We start from the raw sequence: 20,370 nt of genomic DNA, 5'->3' as shown, positions 1-20,370 counted from the left end.
TAAGTCATTGTAAGCATTTTAGCAGCAAACATGAACATTTCTGGGTTTTTATTTTCTGAGATTTCCAGCCGTCATGAAAGGACACAATGATCAACGTCTGGACCAGTTTAGATCTGTCCAACACAGAGACTCCAACAGTCTGGACTGGAGAATCTACTGAATAAGTTTACAGACTTTAAATGAACACTGTGACCGGTGACACACATCTGTTCATGTAAATATGGTTTGGTTGAATTAATGATGACATTTTTTTCCAAAAACATCCAAACATAAATATTTACAAAAATAAACTTATATTATTATTAAAGTTGTGGGAATGAAGCAACGATGGCATGAAGGGAAACGAGGAGCAGTTTTCCCTTCATTCATGTGTTCACCATGAATGAATGAAACTAAAATAAACAGATATCTAATTTTATGATGAAGACACAAACCGTCTTGTAAATGTTACTGTATCACTTGAAATTGAATAAATGTGAAAACAAACAATATTCCTGCAAACAGAAGGAAAAATGAGTGATTTGCTGACGTTATGACAACGTTTGCTGCACGATAAAGTCGCGATAAACAATAATATTCTCTTTCCCCAAGAAGAATAAACTTCAGACTCTAATGAACATTTATCGCAGGAACTGGAAGATATTTTAAATATCCAAATTAAATAAGCAAAACAACAAATAAAATTAAGTCTAATGATTATGAAGTCTAATGAAAATGGAAATTATTGAATGTGTTTCAGTTTATTATGCAACTGACTGACTATTAGATATTTGAGATATTAGATATAACAGACATTTCTGTTAATGCAGCATCTTTGGCATAATCATCCCAACACGTCTGGATTATCAGCGAATCTATTCCCATCAAATCTCTGCAGACAAACATAAACATATCCTTAAATTAAACAACTTTTTATTCCAGGTTACGACTTTTTTTAATGAGTTTTATGTTTGTTATCTGTAATATTCTGCCTCTGCTAATTCAGAGTCTACAGTCGACTTGACACTTTGCCGATCAATAACTGATTGAAAGCAGAGTTCTCCTGACTGTGATCGGATGTCGAGCCACTGCTGTCTTTACCGCGCCAGATTAAGTCTGGTGGAGCAATCGAAGAGAGAAAAGGCAATAAAATAAATGATATGATTAGCCCTGGAGCTGGACAGAACGAGGGTCGCCGCGCCGCGGATCGGCAGACGAGCCAGGCGGTCCTCTGGGGTCCTCGCAGCGGGCCGCCTGCTCAACGCGCCTGCTGTAAATCTGCGCCTGTCTGCAGGATGATTGGGCCGGGGAGGCTGTAAAAACATCAGCGATGGAGACCGTCTGTCTAACAGGATAGGATGTGTCCTTGTTTTATTCCCTCTGCATAATTAAAAACAAAAGGAAATCAATGAGACTTTAATTAAACTACAAATTAAGCCGTCATATCTGATGGAAATCCTGTTTTAATCAAGCATTTTCTTTGCTTAGAGTCCCAAAAACATCCTAAAATGAAATCATGTAATGATGAAACCGTCGCTGATATTCCTCTCAGCTGAACCTGCCTCATTATGAGGCAAAAAGAAAAATTATTACCCGATAAATAATATTTCTGTCAAATATTTCAGAGTAAAAATGATCTGGCTTTACGTGCTGACTTGTCTTGCAGCCCTTACAGGATTGGCAAAAGTGTTGCAATGATTTTAGATTGATAAATAAATCAAGATATTTTTTAATAATAACAATTGGGTAACAATTACATTTACTTCAGTAACTTTCTTTTATTTATTTACTTTTAGGACTATATTTAAGACACTGTAATTTTTACTTTTACTGGAGTAGAAACATGTGGAAGTAGTTCTGCTCTTCCTCTTCCTGCTCTGTCATAAATTGGTTTTTGCTCCAGTAATTTGAAATCCAGAACTGACCTTTATGTGGAGTAAAGCAGGTGACTCCAGGTGGTTATTTGGCGCATTGAGAAGCCACTGCGTGTCGCTGTAGAGCAGCGCCGGTCTAAACAAAACTGAAAGTCAAACCAAACGTCTCTTATTGATCTTCATCTCAGGAAAACCAGAATAAACTTCAGTCGGGTCCAAACCTCAAATTCATGGTTTAGCTTAGCTGAAGAATGAATATCAGTAGGTAAAGAATGAGTAGGTAGCCGAAGAGCTACGCAGCGGAAACACGTCCAGCTGCCATGCAGGGGAATTAAAGGTGCTATGAATCCTAATAAATCAGAAACAAACACTGACTGACGGACGTGAAGCCGACATTGGGTCAACGAGTCCTGGTTGAGTCTTCAGAGAAACTTTGGTCCACTGGGATCCACTGGGATCCACAAATCCTTAGAAATAACTTTTCATTTATTTTCAGTGACTTTCTGGCAAAAAAATCCAGATTTATCAGGACAAAAAACACTTTCCGGTCCGTTTTGGTCCACTTCCAATAACCCAGAGTTTGTTTCTTGTTGGTCTGAACCGCTTATGCAGCTGAGAACACAAACAACCGGACCGAGACCGACTTCCAGACAAACTGGTTCTGTTCGGTTCCGGTGTGAAAACAGACCCGACTCGAGTTGGAAACATGCAAATTACAAAATAAAATTTGCTTAATGGCAATTTCAGAAAAGCTTAACTTTCACTAAACGTTCAGTGATGGATGAGGAGGAGCGCTAGCGCCACCTAGGCTAAATTATGAATATATTGTGGTTTTTAATGAACTTGTTCACATGTGAATTTCCTCAACTGTGAAATTGTTTTTTGTACTTAGCAGAAAATATTTCTGAACATTTGTAGGTTTACCAGATGTCGTTCACTTGCAAAGTGAAAGCAAAACGCCCCAAACAAAAAAACATGAAATCCACTTCTCTGGTTTTCCTGCTCTCTCCATTTTGAACGTGTTTTCATGATTTGGACAGCAGTGGGACTGGAGGTCATTTCTCCTCTTCCTTTCGCTGACAGTGAGCTTGGCCGTGGATTCGCGCTCCCGTCCTTGAGTGCGGCGCTGAAACGGTTAAAGGTGTTCTTAAGGTATCAGCGTTTGTTTCAACTGGGGCTGTGGTTTTGTTGTACCAGGTGCACAGCGCGGTTACCGCCTTCTCATTGTTTACTGCTAACTCCCTTCCGCTAGTGCACTTATCTCTTTCCGTCATTGTTCTCTTCCTCTCCCTCCATCACTCTGTCGTTTCTTCTCCTCCTTCTCCATCCTCCCTTCTTCTCCTCCATCTGATCGGCCCAATCTGATAAATCAGATGGTGCATTTCTTTTGTTGTTCACTTCCTGCCCACCCACCTTTCCCCTTTCATCTGTCCTTGGTGTGCATACAGTGTTTCCCACATAGACGTCCTGTACTATGAGCAACACCTACGCCGTCACGCACACCCACACACACACTCTCACACACACTCACGCCGACCACAGTGCACTGCATATCAGAGCTGCTCTAGTTTGTGTTTGGCCTTGTTTGAAAACGTTCACACAAGCTGATTTACCACAAGAGCTTCTCACACTCTGAAAACCCTGAATAAAAAGATGCTTTATGAGCTGCACGGCTTCCTGTTACACACCAAGCTGTCAATGACATCAACTTTGTGATCATTAAAGCCAAAATCGTTTGGCTTTGTTTTCATTTCGCACATCCTGGTCTTGTTTCCAAACATCTCCGAAATCAAACAACAATTTGAAACCAGTCTTCTCACTCCATCATAAAGTGCTGATTGGAAAAACAAGCCCCCATCGCGTGCTCGTTGTGTTTGTACGTCAGTGCTGCCTGTCTTTATGGCCTCAGGGCTCTTTTTCCTGAAAACCAGAGGAAAAGCTTCCAGTGATCACAGAACACAGGGATGAGAACCTCAGCATGCATGACTAAACCGTCTGAACAAAGGTAGGAAATCAATTTGACGCATGAATGAGCTCCTTACGAGGAAACCTGTTGAAGAGGGAATTCCTCACTTTACTCTTAAATATTACAGAAACAGATGCGGCTCTTACGCAAACAATTGTCCCTTTTTGTTTTTCACCATTTGCCTGCAAATTTCTCACCGTAAAAGTGAAACAGACGTTGCCAAAGAGGCAGAAAAGGCATCAAAGCTTGATATTGATGGCGACAGGAGCTGATATCAACCTTCCCAGATTATTAACAGGTGAAGTCAATAGCATTGATTGAATCTAAGCAGGACCAGCTCTCGTCAAACCCTTTAAAACCTGCATCATACTTTCAAAACAGAAATAAACGCCACAGACTTCTTCAGTTTCTGCTGTTATTTCATGACAAAGAGACAATAAAACAACTCAAGATCATTCATATTCTTTTTTTTAATCGCTCTCTGTATCAGCTGCGCTACACGCAGACACGTTGCCATGGCAACTGACAACAACGCCACTTTATTTGTCAGGATTCAACACCAAAAACACTCAAACATTTTCCACACAAAGAGCAGGACATTCTGTCTGCTACACGTTTATGTTTTTAGGCTTGATGTTTATTTTTGAAATGAAATAGATTAGCTAATAGCATTAGGCTATTAGGTAGACCAGCCTATTAGCCAATTAGCTAAGCTAACACATCGGTGGCTGATTAGCTAATATAAACTCCTGCTCTACTGATGATCTGTCAGCGTTGGTGTTAAGGTTGTAACTGAACTGAAACACTGAATTCCACAGCACAGCCACATGTTACGGTTTTCATAGTCAAGCTAGCATAACTGACCTTTCTGTTGTCAAACTGTTTTATTGAGAAATCAGACATGAGAATTACAACCTCAACAATACATGTTTGTTTTCTTTTTTTATGTGAACATAAAACATAAAGACAATACAAAATTAAAACAAAACAAAAGTGACATAAATAAGGACATTCTCAAGACCCAATCACCTCCCCCAACCCACCCTCCTCCCCTTTTCCTGGGACTTACATCTGATCACATTGATAATCAAAACAAATCATCTTCAAATAGGGTTATTAATATATTGCTGAAGGGGTTGCCAAGTTCTGTTGAATCGCTTTAAGTTATTTGCTAATGAGAACCGTACTCTTTCCAAATGAGAGAGCCTCACCAGTTCCTCCAGCCACAATTTAACCGATGGAGCCTCTGGTTTCTTCCAGAACATCAACACTAGCTTTTTTCCTATGATAAAGGCATAAGATAATAATTGTCGTTGGTATTTATTAAATTGAGAAAGCTGAACAGAAACTCCGAGTACAATCAGAAGTGGGTCCAGCCTTAACTCTATATGGAGTAAATCTGATAAAGTTTTAAATATGCCCGACCAAAATGGGGTTAATTTTGTACACATAACTGACCTTTCTGATCAAAACTTTTTCCTGACATTCTTATCTATTTGTCATAGTATTAATAATTAGTAATACTGAGTCTGTTCTTTTATATATCAGACGTGCGTTTAAGATTTGGTGTGTTATGTTGACAACTGGACAGCTAAGACCAATGCTAGTCGTCATTAGCGAGCAGCTTTTTGCCCTCCAGCAGGTAGGATCCACAATGTCTATAGGTTTGGATGAAAATAATTAGAAAAGCCTCAATAAAAACCTGCAGACGGTCTGATTGGATTCACTTTAGGACAGTGTTTTCATCGTAAACACGTCACCACTTTGTCTGTCAGGGTAAATAAAGAGCAAGGAGGAAGTGAAAGCCACTGAATGAGCCCCTCATTTAGACGAGTTCACATCATTTAAGTATCACTATGGTGTATTTAAGTAAGTTTACATAAATAGAACATGAAGGTGTTGGTCTTTCCATCGCATCATGTGCGAGGCGGCGCTGAAAATGTGTGTGTGCTTCAGATCGCAGCCATGTGTGCAGCTCCATGCGGCTGTGGAGGCTCCAGCTGGTCTGGGCAGAACCACGGGCACGGGCTGGGCGGAGGACCATGGGGTTTGACTCTCTGCTTCGGGTTGACTATTTTTATGATGACTATTTTAATAAAGTGCATATTAAAATGATAATAAAGGTCAGCTGCAGAGGCTGAGGTCTGGGGGAGGAAGAGTCATTATGGGCCATTATCAGCTGCTGACATCAACGCACTCGCTGTGGGGGTTTGTTCAGAAGTGGTTTGAGACGAATATCTGGGGTAACGTTTTATGAGTCAGTGTTCAAATCAATAACAGGAGTCCACACAATCCAACAACTCCCATATTTACTATTAGGTTGCTCAATTAAAACATTTACTTTGGTGATGAGAAGCAGAGCAAAACACAAAAACAACCAGAACTTCATGAGTGCAACTTCAATTCTGGACAATTTCAATGTGATTCTAGATTAGAAATCAGGAATAAATATCAAACGGCAATGATAGAGCATAATACCTTTTAATATGTGGCATAATCTGGCATTTATTCATTTAAAAACAACCTTTAATTTGATCTAATTCAATCAGAGGCACACATTACGAATAATCATTTAAGTGTGCCGGCCATTATTCTGCTGGAAGATAAATTATCCTATAATTTATCACAATAAAGGATAATATAGTCGTCTTGTCTGTTAGTTTATTTTGGATATTTAAATTATCTTCCAGTTCCAGAGTTAGAATTTAAAGTTTATTAATATTTAAGATGTGTCCTTGCATTACTAAACCATTACCAAAATGACAATATTATTGTTTATCGCAGTAATTTTCATTAAAATGTGTTATTGTGACAGGCCTAATTATAAAGGTGTATTACAAAAGGGAATAAGAAACAGTTTTATTTAACTTTTTATATCTCTTTGATGCTGAGATGGTGGATGGAGAAAGTCACTCCTCCAAGCGGGTCGTAAATTTTCCTCCCAGGAGATCAAAGAGGAAGAACTTAAGGCAAATCGTCCTTTATGTTCACATATGGTGATCACACGGACCGAACAGAGAGCGGCCCAAACAACTGGGAGGAACTGCAGCGTCCCGCCATGAGCGAAGGAAACCTGAGGGAACGACGCCGCCGCCGCCGCACCGCCGCCACGTCTTCCATTGTTTCAGGAAACAACAACGGTTTCTTTCACACACAGGACTGACACGATCAGTCAATTAATCAATTAGTCAATTAATCAATTAATCACATGATAAACAAGCTCAATAATTTCCATTTGGATGATTTATCTTTTTATCTTTCTACCAAGAATTGGACAATAATAGTTTTCAGTTTGGTGTTTTTGTCTCAACTAGTCATTTGTTAAGAACATTTTGTTTACACAGACCTCATAATGAACTTTATTTGTTGTTTAATTTATTTATTTTGGATATTTAAAACATTTCCAGTGTTAAATGTTAATTAGGATTTAAAGTTTATTGATCTTTGATCATTTGTTCTTGCTTTATATTACTGGAAAATTCTCAAAACAACAATGTTGTCATTTATCATGAGAACTTTGGAGAATTTATCATACAGCAAAATCAGTTATTTTGCCAGGCCTGTGCTGGACGATAAATTGTCCCAGAAGTTATAATAATAATGGTAATGATATGTTCTCACATTTCACTAAACTTTAAATTCTAACAAACCTTTAACACTGGAACTGGAAGACTTTGTAAATATTAAAAACAAAAAGAAAAGAACAAGAAGAACAAATAATCAAACACAACTGTCCTTAAAAATCGACTAAAACTCCAGACTGAAGGCTTTCATCATCCATGTTATGGTAGAAAAAGATAAAAGATAAATCATGCAAATGAAAATGACTGAGTTGGTTTAATTTATTATTCGATTAACTGATTTATTGCTTGTTGCTACATTTATTCATACATGCATATTCCCAGAGGTAGATCTGCAGATTCCCTTCTAATCAGTAAAAAAATGATAAACTCAAGAAAACTTTAAATTGTAGGAAAGAACAGAGTTGAAGCCTGTGTGACTGCTTAGAGAAACTTTGTGATTATTGACAGTAATGAAGGAGGAAATGAAAAAAGACTCTAATTCCCAGAGCTCAACTGGTTTCTTTAAAAATATCCTCCCACACAGAAAGTTAGTGAAGAGTAAGATCATCTGAAAATCACTTGATTAACCACAAAAACAACCATCACCTGTTGTTTTTCTGCAAAATCCATCGAAATCACCTCAGACAAAACTGTGTTTAGATGCAAAAACGTAACAATAAAATAAAATCTGAAGTCCTAAAAACACACGGTTGATTCTAGTGACATCACATCAGGTGTGTATGTTTTTTCTTTCCTTTTCTGTCTTTATTTGGATGTTTTTATTTAAAATCCTTCTAGGAAGAGGATTTACTTCAGTATCTTTGTCAAAATGTTTCCTTCATAGCGAACGGATGGATTCTTCAGCCTCTTGTGATGTCATCGACCAAACAATGCTTCCAGTGGTTCACGGGTTTTTGGACCATCAGTAAGTCCTTCTGAAAGCCCTGTGAGGCTGCAGGTGTTTATTCAACCTTATCCTTTAAAACCCGTCACTGTGGAAGTTTTCCACTAACATTGGTTAAAACATTTTTGCTGCTGAGATGCTAAAAACTATGACTGGGAGACAAACAAAGTTAGTTACACTAACTTTCTGAGTCTGATTTCTTCTGACTGATGCGGCGTACCAATGAAAAACCATGTTAATGTGATTAAAATAAAGTCAGTTATAGGGAATTGGCTGAAATGACATGATTATATGAGATAATAAAAAAACCAAAATCCCAAGAAGGAGCTTGTTAAAGTGTGAAAAGTGGCCAAAATTTGCCCGTGGACCCAAAATGGCCGCTTCCCTGTGCTTATTTTGGGACATAAAACCACGTGATGTTTTTTTTTCTTAGGTCTGCTTACGTACTGAAAATGTTTGAATTCACATATGGAAATAGCTGCAAACAGATCCATCTTTGAAGAGCAGAAGTGGAGCCTCCTTCACAACCAACAAGTGGCTTCTGGATGGCAAGTCATCAACTAAACACAGCAGCCATTGTACAGCAGGAAAACAAGCTAACCAAACATGTTGGAACTCAGTTTTGGTCACTAGGTAACAGGGCTGGAGTTCCGTTTTGGTCGCTAGGTAACAGGGCTGGAGTTCCGTTTTGGTCGCTAGGTAACAGGGCTGGAGTTCCGTTTTGGTCGCTAGGTAACAGGGCTGGCACTCCATTATCTACCAATCTTTTTTTAAGTGTTTGGGTTGTTTTGGGTTGTTTTTTTAAAAGCAGTAGAAACCCACACGAAACAATAATCTGTTCAAAAACTCACATTTGTTCATATCTTTCCTGCTTTAAAGTAATCACCACGTTGTAGCAGCAGCATGACAGAGAAAATGAGATTTTTTAAAGTTTTTTTAAAATCCACCTGTGATCAACAGAACTGTGACTGATTAACTACGAGCTGAGAACACACACATCTGGACAGCTCACTCTGTAAACAAAAAAACTACAGAGAAACTTTGCAAAGTTTCACTCCATGGACTAGTGACTCACCTGAGTGCAACATCCTGAACACACACACACACACACACACACACACACTGAGCGCTCATAAAGACTGCTCAGAGCGGGAGGCCCAGGCACAGAGTTGCCGTTTGAAACTACTGACCTCTCGTCGAGTTTCCTTTGTTTCGGTTTCTCTCTGTTTCCGCGCTGCTCAGAACGTGAACGCTCAAATAGGAAACCCATGATTAATGGGCCACTTTCTCCCTCATTTATTGTCAATTTCACACTTTCTCAAAACCATAAGGAGACTCATGAAACGAAAAACAGAGAATCTCCAACTTAACTTTCAACATGTCACTTGTTTGCTACCCCATTAAATGACGTTCACATCTTAGAGTCGTAATCTTAGCCCAAAAAATAGTAATTCTAATATTCAAGTTTCAGCTGAGGATACTCGACGATGTTCTGTCCTGGTTGATGAAGATGAAGTGGAATTACATTAATTATTCTTATTGCAAACATGGGATTTAGCTGTCTATGTTTGTGCTTAGCTTTGTAAAATACTGAATAAAAACAGATATAAATTCATGACTTCCTCTGTTTTCATTGCAGCTTTGCCTAATATTTAATCAGTTATTTTTTGACCTGGTTTTTACTTTGGTAATTCATTTAAAGAAGCATTCAGTTTAATCTGTTTGACAAATGATGAGAAATGAACTCCTGCTTGTTTTAATGAAGCTTGTAAGGAGTTTTATTTTGCTTTATTTTTCCATTAGGAAAATATCCCAACTTACTTTATTCAATCTGCACACCGTGTGTAATGTTTATTTTAAAGCAGAACTGAAGCCAAATATATAAATATAAATATATATTCATATAAATGTGTAGTTGGTGTAAGGTTTTTGTAGTTTAATATTCTCGTCAGAAGCTCAGAAAGGTGAAAACACCTGAGCTAAACGGCTGTTTTATTAAGACGACTGAGACAGAGTTAATAATAATCAAACCAGCCACGCTTCCTCTGCACACACCTGTCTTTTACTGCTGCACCGTTTCCACCGGAAAGAAATAAGTGGATGAATAATTACAGGTATAAACACCTCGGGGCCATCCAAGGGGTTTATTTTTCTTCTTTTAAACATTTCCGCCTCTTGAAAGCGTCTTCTGAACCGTTTCTCTTCAGGTGCCTCCACAGCTTCAAAGCAGCAGCCGGGCGATGAAGAGGCTCTTATGGTCATTTGTATTTTAATCTTCCTCACCCTCCTCTTCGCCTCCCTTAAAAATCTATTTATTGGTCTTCATTCTAAAATATTTCCATCTTCTGCAGGATTCCCCAGGAAGTCTGAGTGAACATTTGGTTGATGCGTCTAAATATTTTTAACTGGCACCAGTTTCTCTAGGCCAGTTCAGACCGGCCTAAAAATTCAGATTTTTTATTTCTTTATTCCCCTCCAGGGGGTCTTTGTGGCTCTAGTGTCCCTTATATGACAGCAGGCTGACAGGAAGGGGGAAGGAGACATGCAGCAAACATCAGCCAGGTCCGGGAATCGAACCCACGACCACCACGTTGAGGACTGAAGGCCTCTAAATGTGGGTCGCGCTGTCCCCTACGCCACCACAGCACGTCCAGAGTTTTTATTTCTAAGGACTTGAATCCAACAGAAAACAAAGAAAGTAAATCTAAAGATGCGGATTGTTTGCCAAACACTTACCGGATTTTAATAAACATCTGACACATGCTGCTGGATGACGTGTTTCTAGAGCAAAAATATCTACGTTTTTACTCTAGATGTATTTCAGGAACAGTCAGATTTTTCAGTTTCTTATCTGCCAATCAAAGATCAGAGACGTTTAAGGGAAAATTGATCTCAAACCGGCTGATTGATGCATATCAAGAATTTTATGACACATTTATTGTTTGGGATTCAATATGTGACTTAAATATTTCTCTTCTTTATAAAACTCAATGTGGAATCATTTAAATTAAACAAAAATAAACACCTGATTTAAGACAATGCATGTCAACATGATTACTGCTGTTAATATCAATGTTATTGTTACAAGTTAATATCAATGCATTAAGGTACATTTATTTGGATTATATAACGTGTAAATATACTTTACTGTTTTTTATTTGTATTTAAATAAACAACTAGAAACAACTGAAAAATTACATGTCAGATCTTTTTCTGCTTTAACGTAGCTCAAAAGATTTAAAACATTTATAATCTGCTGATAAAATCAAACAGGACATTAGATTTACACATTTATGTAACTGTAATGTCTGACATTTCATTAAAACAGATCATTGAAATCCGACACCGTGTTGTAAACCGGCCGTGTCCAAACGTTTAAAACGCTTCTGAGCCACAAAAATGATCTTAAAGGGGCAGCATTACATGTTTTCCAGTTATATAGTGTCATTTTTAGCTCAATCCAGTAATTATTTTACCTTCAGATGCTATAAAAATGCTACATTTATCAAAACAGGTCTCTGTCTCTTTAAGAAGCTCCTGCTCTGAGACTCCGCCTTCAGGAAGTCGTCACAACATGAACACCTTTAAAACAAACCTTTTCAACTTCATCCGCACAATAATAAGCTGAAAACGTAAAATTTGATTTAAATCCACACTATAAAACTTTTGTAATTGATTGTTTTCTTATTTGAAAACAATCAATTACATGTGTGTTTGAGAGAAACTCGAACGAACATGCATGACCATAAAAAACAGATAAAAATAAAAAATCTTCCTCTAAAAGATGAAAATTGGTCCATTTGAAGCAACTTGTGTCCCAGATTTACTCCATCCTGAAATTCAGGGGGCCACACAAAATCCTTCAGAGGGCCGTAAACGGCCCCCGGGCCTCACTTTGGACATCCTTTTTGTAAACTGTCCACGTTTCTGGAAGTTTAACATAAAAAATGTTTGGAGATGTTTGTAGAAAAAAAGAATTGCTGCCGTCCAGTGAAAGCCTCTTTTCTTTTCTGCTTCTTAAATCCGAGTATTCGGGTTCTTATCAGAGCCGGTCAGAGGCCAGGGGGGGGTCCGCGCCGCTCATCCCGGCCCCCGCGCCGCTCATCCCGGCCCCCGCGCCGCTCATCCCGGCCCCCGGGTCTGCGCTCCCTGAAGGGGCCGGATTAGCGAGACCTCAGCCTGCATTGCTGCCATTGTTTACCGAAGGACTAGAGGAGCAACCGCCTGTCAACACTGTAGAACAATGAAACAAGGAAGTGGAGAGATCCTCGACTTTTACACACACACACACACACACACACACACACACACACACACACACACACACACACACACACAGCGCTCCCTTGATCTTGGCAGGATTGCATTTATTTATTCATTTTGTTATTTTGGAAAACGCAGCGAGGAAGAAAAGAGACGAGGAGCTCGTCGTCGTCAGCAGCTGATTTCTGAGTGAAAGCAGGAAAAAATGTCAAAAAGGAAATTTCCATTCACACATTCAGAGAACGCTGTGAAGGGCAACAGGGGTGTACAAACATTTTGGGCCAAAATCGTTAAGTCCAAAGTTCCAGGAAAATAAAAAAAACAAAAATAGAGCAAATTAGTAATATTCATAAGTTGGGTGCAGCAAAGTTGGATTTTCAGTAGAAGTGCATAGACAGTCCTATTATTATAGAAACTCGGTTATAAATAGACAAATACTTAGTGCTATACTTGAAAATTATATTGGTTACTGATCAAATTATCATTTAATATTTAAAAATTACATTATCACTCAGTTGAAAATATAAAGTTAAGTGGAAATTCTGGTATTTTAAGGATGAAAATGACAAAAATTTACATAAGTAACAAAAATAACAAAATAAAATGATTCCAAATCAGTTTGTTTCTCATTCAGAGGGTAGAAAATCCAGAAGTTTTACTCAAGAGTAGAAATACAGCTTATGGACCGCACAAACTCAGTCCACGCACAACAAATGGCCCGCGGGCCACACTTTGAACACCCTGCTTTAATATTTCATCCAAAACAAACAGCAGAGCCTCCAGACTTGCTAGAAATGATGTTTCAAAGTTCCTGTTCCCAAACACGCCACGTCTTCCTGTCAATTTTTCAATTTTGGTCTGTGAAATGAAGTGTCAAACAAGCAGGAAATTCCCCCAAACGAGACGAGAGCGCCGCGCCGCGCCGCGCCGCGCAACTTTGTAAATTCCACTGGCGGCCCAATACGCCGTCAAACAGTACTTTAACCAGAACATTTACTGTTATCCCGAGGAAACCTGTAAATTTTAACGGGAGGGCGTTTACAGTCAGCGTCCGGGCCGGGCCGGGCCGGGCCGGGCCGGGCCGGGCCGGGCCGGGCCGGCGGTAAAAGCCTCCAGCTCACCGTGCCGAAGCCGGAGCGTGCTGACGTCTTCGTGTGACCACAGCTTCCACATCACAGGGAGTTTCACAGCCTGTCTGACAGCAAATAAAACAACTGCACACACTCAAATACCAGATATTAGGTTCAGGGTTCAGATGTTAACCCTTTGACCAGATTAATCTCCCAGGAGAGAATTCAAAGGTTCGTAGAAAAGCTTTAAATCCCACAGAGAAGATTCAGAAGAGCTTTGGTGAAACGCATCAGCACCTGCAACTTACAGAGACTAAACACCAGCAGGATTATGCATTTCTATTCTACTTTATAGAGCAAGAATCTTACTGCAGCTTAAATTAGATAAAACTAGCTTACAGGTAACTTTTCAGCAAGTCAGGGGGTCCAATGTGAGGTCCGGGGGCCACTGGGAGCCCGTGGACCGAGTTTGTGTGGCCCCCAACCGCAGTTCAATCAGTTCAATCAGAGTAAAATTATAACAGACATAATTAATCTTTAATTAAAAAGCTTCTATAATAAGAATCACATCAATCCTGAGATTTTTTACTGAAAAGCTCAATCAGCTTTTATCAGATTTACTGAATTAAAAAAGTGACTCAAATTCAGTTCTTCTGAGAATAAATTTGTTCTTTTAATACAGCAAACGTGCAAAATCCTTTCTGTGTTTCCATTTCCTACAAACAAGAAATAAACAAAAACTAAATAATCGCCTAGTTTATTTGATGGATTTTAGTTTCTTTTTTCCTTTTTTTACCCCTAAATAAATCAATAATTCCTTCAACGTATTGGCAGATTATTTCATTTAAAACAAGACATTTTTCCAGTGTTATAAGAGAAATAATCTACCAACAGAACTAGAACTTTTTCACAAAAATTAAGGAATTATAGACTTAAAACAAGCACCTATGTCTTGCCGAAAAGTTTGTTTAGTCTTATTTCAAGTGAACTAAGATAGAAACTTTAACTTTAATCAAATATCGATAATCATCAAACGCAGTGCTGCAGTTTTCATAGAAAATCTCTTTTTAAAAGAATGAATTTCTGGGATTTTTCTGACATCATGTTGCATTGGTTCAGTTTTAGACTAAAACAATGCAGTCATCTGCATATGTACAAAAATATTTATTTAATATGAATCTGAAAAACAAAAAGCAATTCCTGAATCTCTAAAGAAAACATTTGCATTGCTTTGTCTTTTTAAACATCCATCTGCTTTATTTCTCATTTTCTCTCTGAATATCTGCTCTCATTTGTTGTTTTTTGCAGAAAGTTTTGCTTTTAAAGACTTTTCATGAGTTAAAGTTGCAGAAAATGCAGCTGCACTCATTAAATTGGTCTAAAAGAAGAGATGTTTGCCTTTGCATGAACCAAAAACAAGCAGAAACACACAACGCCTTCATAACTTTACATGATACAAATCAGTAGCAGAATAATTTTGGAAAAGTGCAACACTTAATCATCTGCATAAACACAAATATTTTCCTCTTTATTCCTCATGAAGTTCCAATTTCTATCCAATCATCTATAATGTCTGATCACTAAAGATCAGGAAAGTAAAAAAGCAGAGTCTCTAACCGGAAAAACAAACATTTCTGAGCTTTTGTCATTTTTCCTTTTAGTTTCCAGATGCCTGAAGGTTATCTCAAAGGACGAGAGGATGACGAAAGAACGGCGAACTGATGCTGAAGACGTCAGAGACGAGAACAGAGGTAGAAAAGGTGAAAACGACAAAAGCAAACACGAATCTGAAGGAAGAAAAAACAACTTTTATGTCTACAGAAAATCTTTCCTCTGCTTTGGTCTGACTCCCTTAAAAAAACTGTCTGCTTTTAATCCACAATGTTATGCACAAATGCTGCAAAACACACACACACACACACACACACACACACACACGCACACACACACACACACACAGAGCAAACATTAGCTCAGAAAACACACCATGAACTCTGGATACAAACACCAGCCTGAGGCATGCAGATGAACACAACAAACATGCCAAACGCTGAGATGCAACTCAGTGAAATGAAGTTCAGCAGCAGCCATGAAAACACAAAACAATCCAGATAAAAGCTCCACACAAAGGCAACAAGCTCATCTGCTAATCCCACAAATCTTCTCTGGGCATTTCCTCCCATGTCTCCATGAATGTGACAACAACACAGAGTACCCAGAGTATAACTAAAGTAAGAGTAGAAATACTTCACAATAAAATTACTGAAAAATAAAATACTCCTAAAAAAGTTCCTCAAGCAAATCTGGTTGAGTAAATGTAACTGGTTCCTACCCAACTCTGCCTTTGCAATAGGAAAGTGCTTTTCTGTCGTAATTCAACAGAAAATGAGTTAACGTTTTAGATTACCAACTGGACCAATTGAATTGTTTTGTATTAATTTTCTCCAAAAAGCCCCCATTAAAAACGCAGATTTAAACAACTGGGCTGGAATTTTTACAGTGAAAACAAACCCACATGCTGCGCCGAGGGGAATCACAGAGACAACTAATAAACTTAATGCTGAACTTTCTGTCGTTCAGCTGATGCTCTCGCAATGAGCTCAGCAGTTTTACAGCTTTACAGGAACACACTCAGGTTTTCAGAGACAGGTTTTCAGAATCAGGTTTTCAGAATCAGGTTTTCAGAAACAGGTTTTCAGAAACAGGTTTTCAGAAACAGGTTTCAACCAAACTCTTTTCAACACTAAACAGAAACAAACACAAGTCCATTAGATAATCACATTACACTGATAGAAATTTATATTTTTATGATTTTTTGATTTTGCAAACATTTCTGCTTCCACTGTTTAAACTCAGTGATTTTCCTGATGGATTTAGCAACATTTTAGACAAACAATCAAAGTTTTAGTAAAACAATCAGAATCAGAAGATCAGGATTTTTAAAGCTTGATTATCGGACAGAAAGCTGCAATCGGTGCATCGCTACTAATCATGTCATGACGGTGATAAAAAAAAATGTGGATTTTTTGTTCTTGAAAATGATTCTGCTGCGATATCGAGTGAATATAGAGAAACTTTTAAAATAATTTCCTGCTTCCTGAACAAAGGCAGCCAATTTTCCACAACTTGGCTAAATAAAAGACAAACTAGAAAAAGAACAAAAAGACTGGTTCTGATCTGGTTCTGGTTCTGATCTGGTTCTGATCTGGTTCTGGTTCTGATCTGGTTCTGATCTGGTTCTGGTTCTGATCTGGTTCTGGTTCTGATCTGGTGCTGGTTCTGATCTGGTTCTGATCTGGTTCTGGTTCTGATCTGGTTCTGATCTGGTTCTGATCTGGTTCTGGTTCTGATCTGGTTCTGCCGCTCAGCAAATGGACTCACTCCGACAGAAACCCGTCAGAAACGTGTCACCTTCTCTCAGATTACCGCCGAACCAGAAACAACCTTGATTTCCCCGTCGGTCCCCCGGACCTGAAGCTCAACATCCATCCCAGCAAACCAACAACCATCAGCCGCCATGACACTTTCCTCAGCCGCCATGACACTTTCCTCAGCCGCCATGACACTTTCCTCAGCCGCCATGACACTTTCCTCAGCCGCCATGACACTTTCATCACCCACTTTCAAATGTCAGGTAGCGGCGACTCAAAACCCTAAACATACGGAGGCAACAAGGGGAGAGAAAGAGAGAAAAAGAGAAAGAGAGAAAAAGAGAAAGAGAGAAAAAGAGAAAGAGAGAAAAAGAGAAAGAGAGAAAAAGAGAAAGAGAGAAGGAAAATGCTCTTTATCTCGCCGCTGCCTCCATCTTTCTGAAGTGATTTCTACTCAGACGCCACCAGGTTGCCAATCATGTTGCCGATCATGTTGCTGGATGTGCAGCTTAAAGCAACGGCAACAAAACAGTTTTTAAGAGGAGGACAAGCAGAAGGATGCATTACGCTTCACTGTAATGCATCACTGCATAAAAAATGAATCTGACCAAGTAATCCTGTTCAGTTTCTAGAACAAATATCTTAAAATAAGACAAAACTAACTTACTAACTTTTCAGCAAGATTTATTGGCTTGTTTTAGATAAATATTGATAGAAAATCAGATTATTTCATTTACAATATGGGAAAATTAAATAATCTCCTTTTCCCTGGACATTAAGGAATAATTTACTTAAAACAAACTTATATTTTATCAAAAAGTTACTTATAAGTTAGTTTACTCTTATTTCAAGTGTCATAAGATCATTTTTCTAGAAACTAAAAGAATTACGTGGTAACATTTTGTGTTTTTGCAGTGATTCAGTTCACAGTGATCATGGATAAAACCTATAATCATTTAGATTCATTTCTGGGAAATTTCATTTCCACTTAAAAGAATAATAAATAAATAAATCACCTTGTCTTATCAGAAAGCTTCCCAGATGATTTTAAATAATAATAATAAAATGTAATTTAAACACAAACAGGTGAGTTACAGACAGTAAAAAACTGGAAAAACTTTCTTCTTCACAAGGTTTGTGACAATGTGCTGCTGTGACAACAATAAAAGTAACAATAAGAAACATTTATCAGGTCCTGCTCTGAAAAACGACTATTTCTCATAAGGAAATGTGAATTTAACACTAAACTGCATTTGATCATCTTTACAGATTTACTGAGAGTAAAACTAACAACCCCAACAACAGTTTAAACATCATTTAATTTATTGTGACAACAATAAATCAAAATTCTTATCATAAATGAGAAATGATGCAAAAAACGTCTCAGATCTGCGTCTAAATCGAACGCTCAGCTTTTATTTTATTTTTATAAACTCTCTTATCACTCACACTCCTGTGTGTGTGTGTGCGTGTGTGTGCGTGTGCGTGTGTGTGTGTGTGTGTGTGTGTAGATGGAAAAACCTCACAGCAACAGCAGTAATCACACTCCAACGACTGCCAGCAGAGTTCACCAAAATAATAATAAAAATCTTTTATTTTGGCGGCCGCCTCCTCTGAACCCACATATATTTATTTTGTCCATTACACTGCAAAAACACAAAATCTTACCACGTAGTTTTGGTTTAGTTTAGTGCAAAAATCTTAGTACACTTGAAATACGACAAAATTAACTTACAAGTAACTTTTCAGCAAGATATAGAAGTAAATAATTCATTAATATTGATAAAAAAAGTTCTTATTTCACTTATAACAAAGCACTTTCCCATGTTATAAATGAAATAATCGGCCAATATTAAGGAATTACTTACTTATTTCTTGCTGAAAAGTTAATTTTAAGTTAGTTTTCTCTTATTTCAAGTGTACTGGATTTTTGCTCCAGAAACTAGACCAAAATTACTTGGTAAGATTTTGTGTTTTTGCAGTGTATGTAGTCAAAACACATGAAGATTTTTTCAAAATTCAGATCAAAGTTCAAAATGTTCCAGAAATATTGATTGGCAACAGTCACAGGAGAGTTTTCTGTAATAATTACAGTCTATAACATGCTTTATAAATTATAAAGTCAAACAGATTTTGAGTTTTCTGAGCAAAAAGAAACAGAAAATACCAAAAACAAGAAGACGGCCATGTCGTTTCTTTAGCATTCACAGCAAATCCTGAGGATCTGATTTGAAAACCTTGCCCTGGATTGAAAGGCAGGGTAAAAATACGGAGGGTGACAGAGGTAAGGCTGGCCTCAGGTTGACCAAACACAGCGAGGAGAAAACTGAGAGCCCAGCAGGCAGCAGGAAGGGTTAAGAACAGGAAGAGCCGACTTACAGATGGAGACACCGAGCTGTTGGGGAGGTACGGGTCCGGCAGCATCAGGAACGGATACCCGGGATACGCCGGCGACTTGTACATGCCTCCATCTTGTTGCTTTGACACTGAGGTTAAATTAAAGAAGAAACAACACAGAAATTATGTTTATAGTTTCAAAAGCAACTTTTAGCTTTTTCAAAAGCTAAATCTGACGTCTGGAAACGAACACAACCAGAATAAAGGTGCACGCAGAGCAGGTAAACTATTACCAAGCGGTTGCATCATGTCGCATCCTCGCACGAACGCAGACTAGATATATATGTAACAACAGCAGCAAGCCGTCACCTGCAGCCCAGAGGCGTGAACTACGTTCACTTCCAGCAGCAGCCGCCTTATTAAGCGAGGGGCCTCTCTCTCTCTCTGGGTCACACATAACTGGGTTATTTACCTGCTCACACCGAAACTGCAACACAAAGCAATCAGCCACAATTGTCACTGCTAAGCATTTCTGGCCAGATTGCAGTTCTGCTAATACAGATTTCTACCGGTTTCAATTTGTCTCAAGGATCCATTTGAAACCGCAGAATCCGGTTTTGATGAAGACTTTTCCTGAGACGACCCCGACGTGACGACATTTCTTCTTTTGGTAAGGACTGAAATGAGAGAAACGGCTGAGGGAAACCTATAATTAAAGCTGCCAAGTAAAACTACACACTTTCAGAATGTGCTGCACACAGGGAGGGAAGTTACTCTGTTCTTTATGTGTGGCAAAAGCAAAAAAAAAACTTAATCACTCTTTTCCCAAAGTTGAGAAAAAACTGCAATTTTCCTTCCAAATTGCCTCTAAACGCCAAAACATGAGCAGATCTCACTGTGACAGGGATCATTTCACAAATACTAGGAAGGAAGACACACACTATGATCAGCATTAGGTGACTTCATTAATAACAACTTTCTTAAGATGAAACAGAGCAACTCTGCTGAAGAAGAGGCAGATCTGAGCGACAGACCTGAAGACA

The 20,370-nt window shown here is 38.5% G+C and overlaps 1 protein-coding gene across 5 annotated transcripts in view; it reads right to left on the bottom strand.

Annotated features, from left to right (window-relative positions):
• tcf7 (transcription factor 7) overlaps positions 1–20,370 on the bottom strand; it is a 77,175-nt gene that overhangs the window by 54,742 nt on the left and 2,063 nt on the right. For all 5 annotated transcript variants that reach the window (XM_044140387.1, XM_044140391.1, XM_044140388.1 and 2 more), the window contains exon 3: positions 19,370–19,476. In XM_044140387.1, the coding sequence (XP_043996322.1) occupies positions 19,370–19,476 (107 nt within the window). The remainder of the gene's footprint in view (positions 1–19,369; positions 19,477–20,370) is intronic.

This window comes from Gambusia affinis, linkage group LG15 (assembly GCF_019740435.1).
Source record: "Gambusia affinis linkage group LG15, SWU_Gaff_1.0, whole genome shotgun sequence".
NCBI classification, from domain to species: Eukaryota; Metazoa; Chordata; class Actinopteri; order Cyprinodontiformes; family Poeciliidae; genus Gambusia; species Gambusia affinis.
This window is presented reverse-complemented; position numbering and strand designations above follow the sequence as displayed.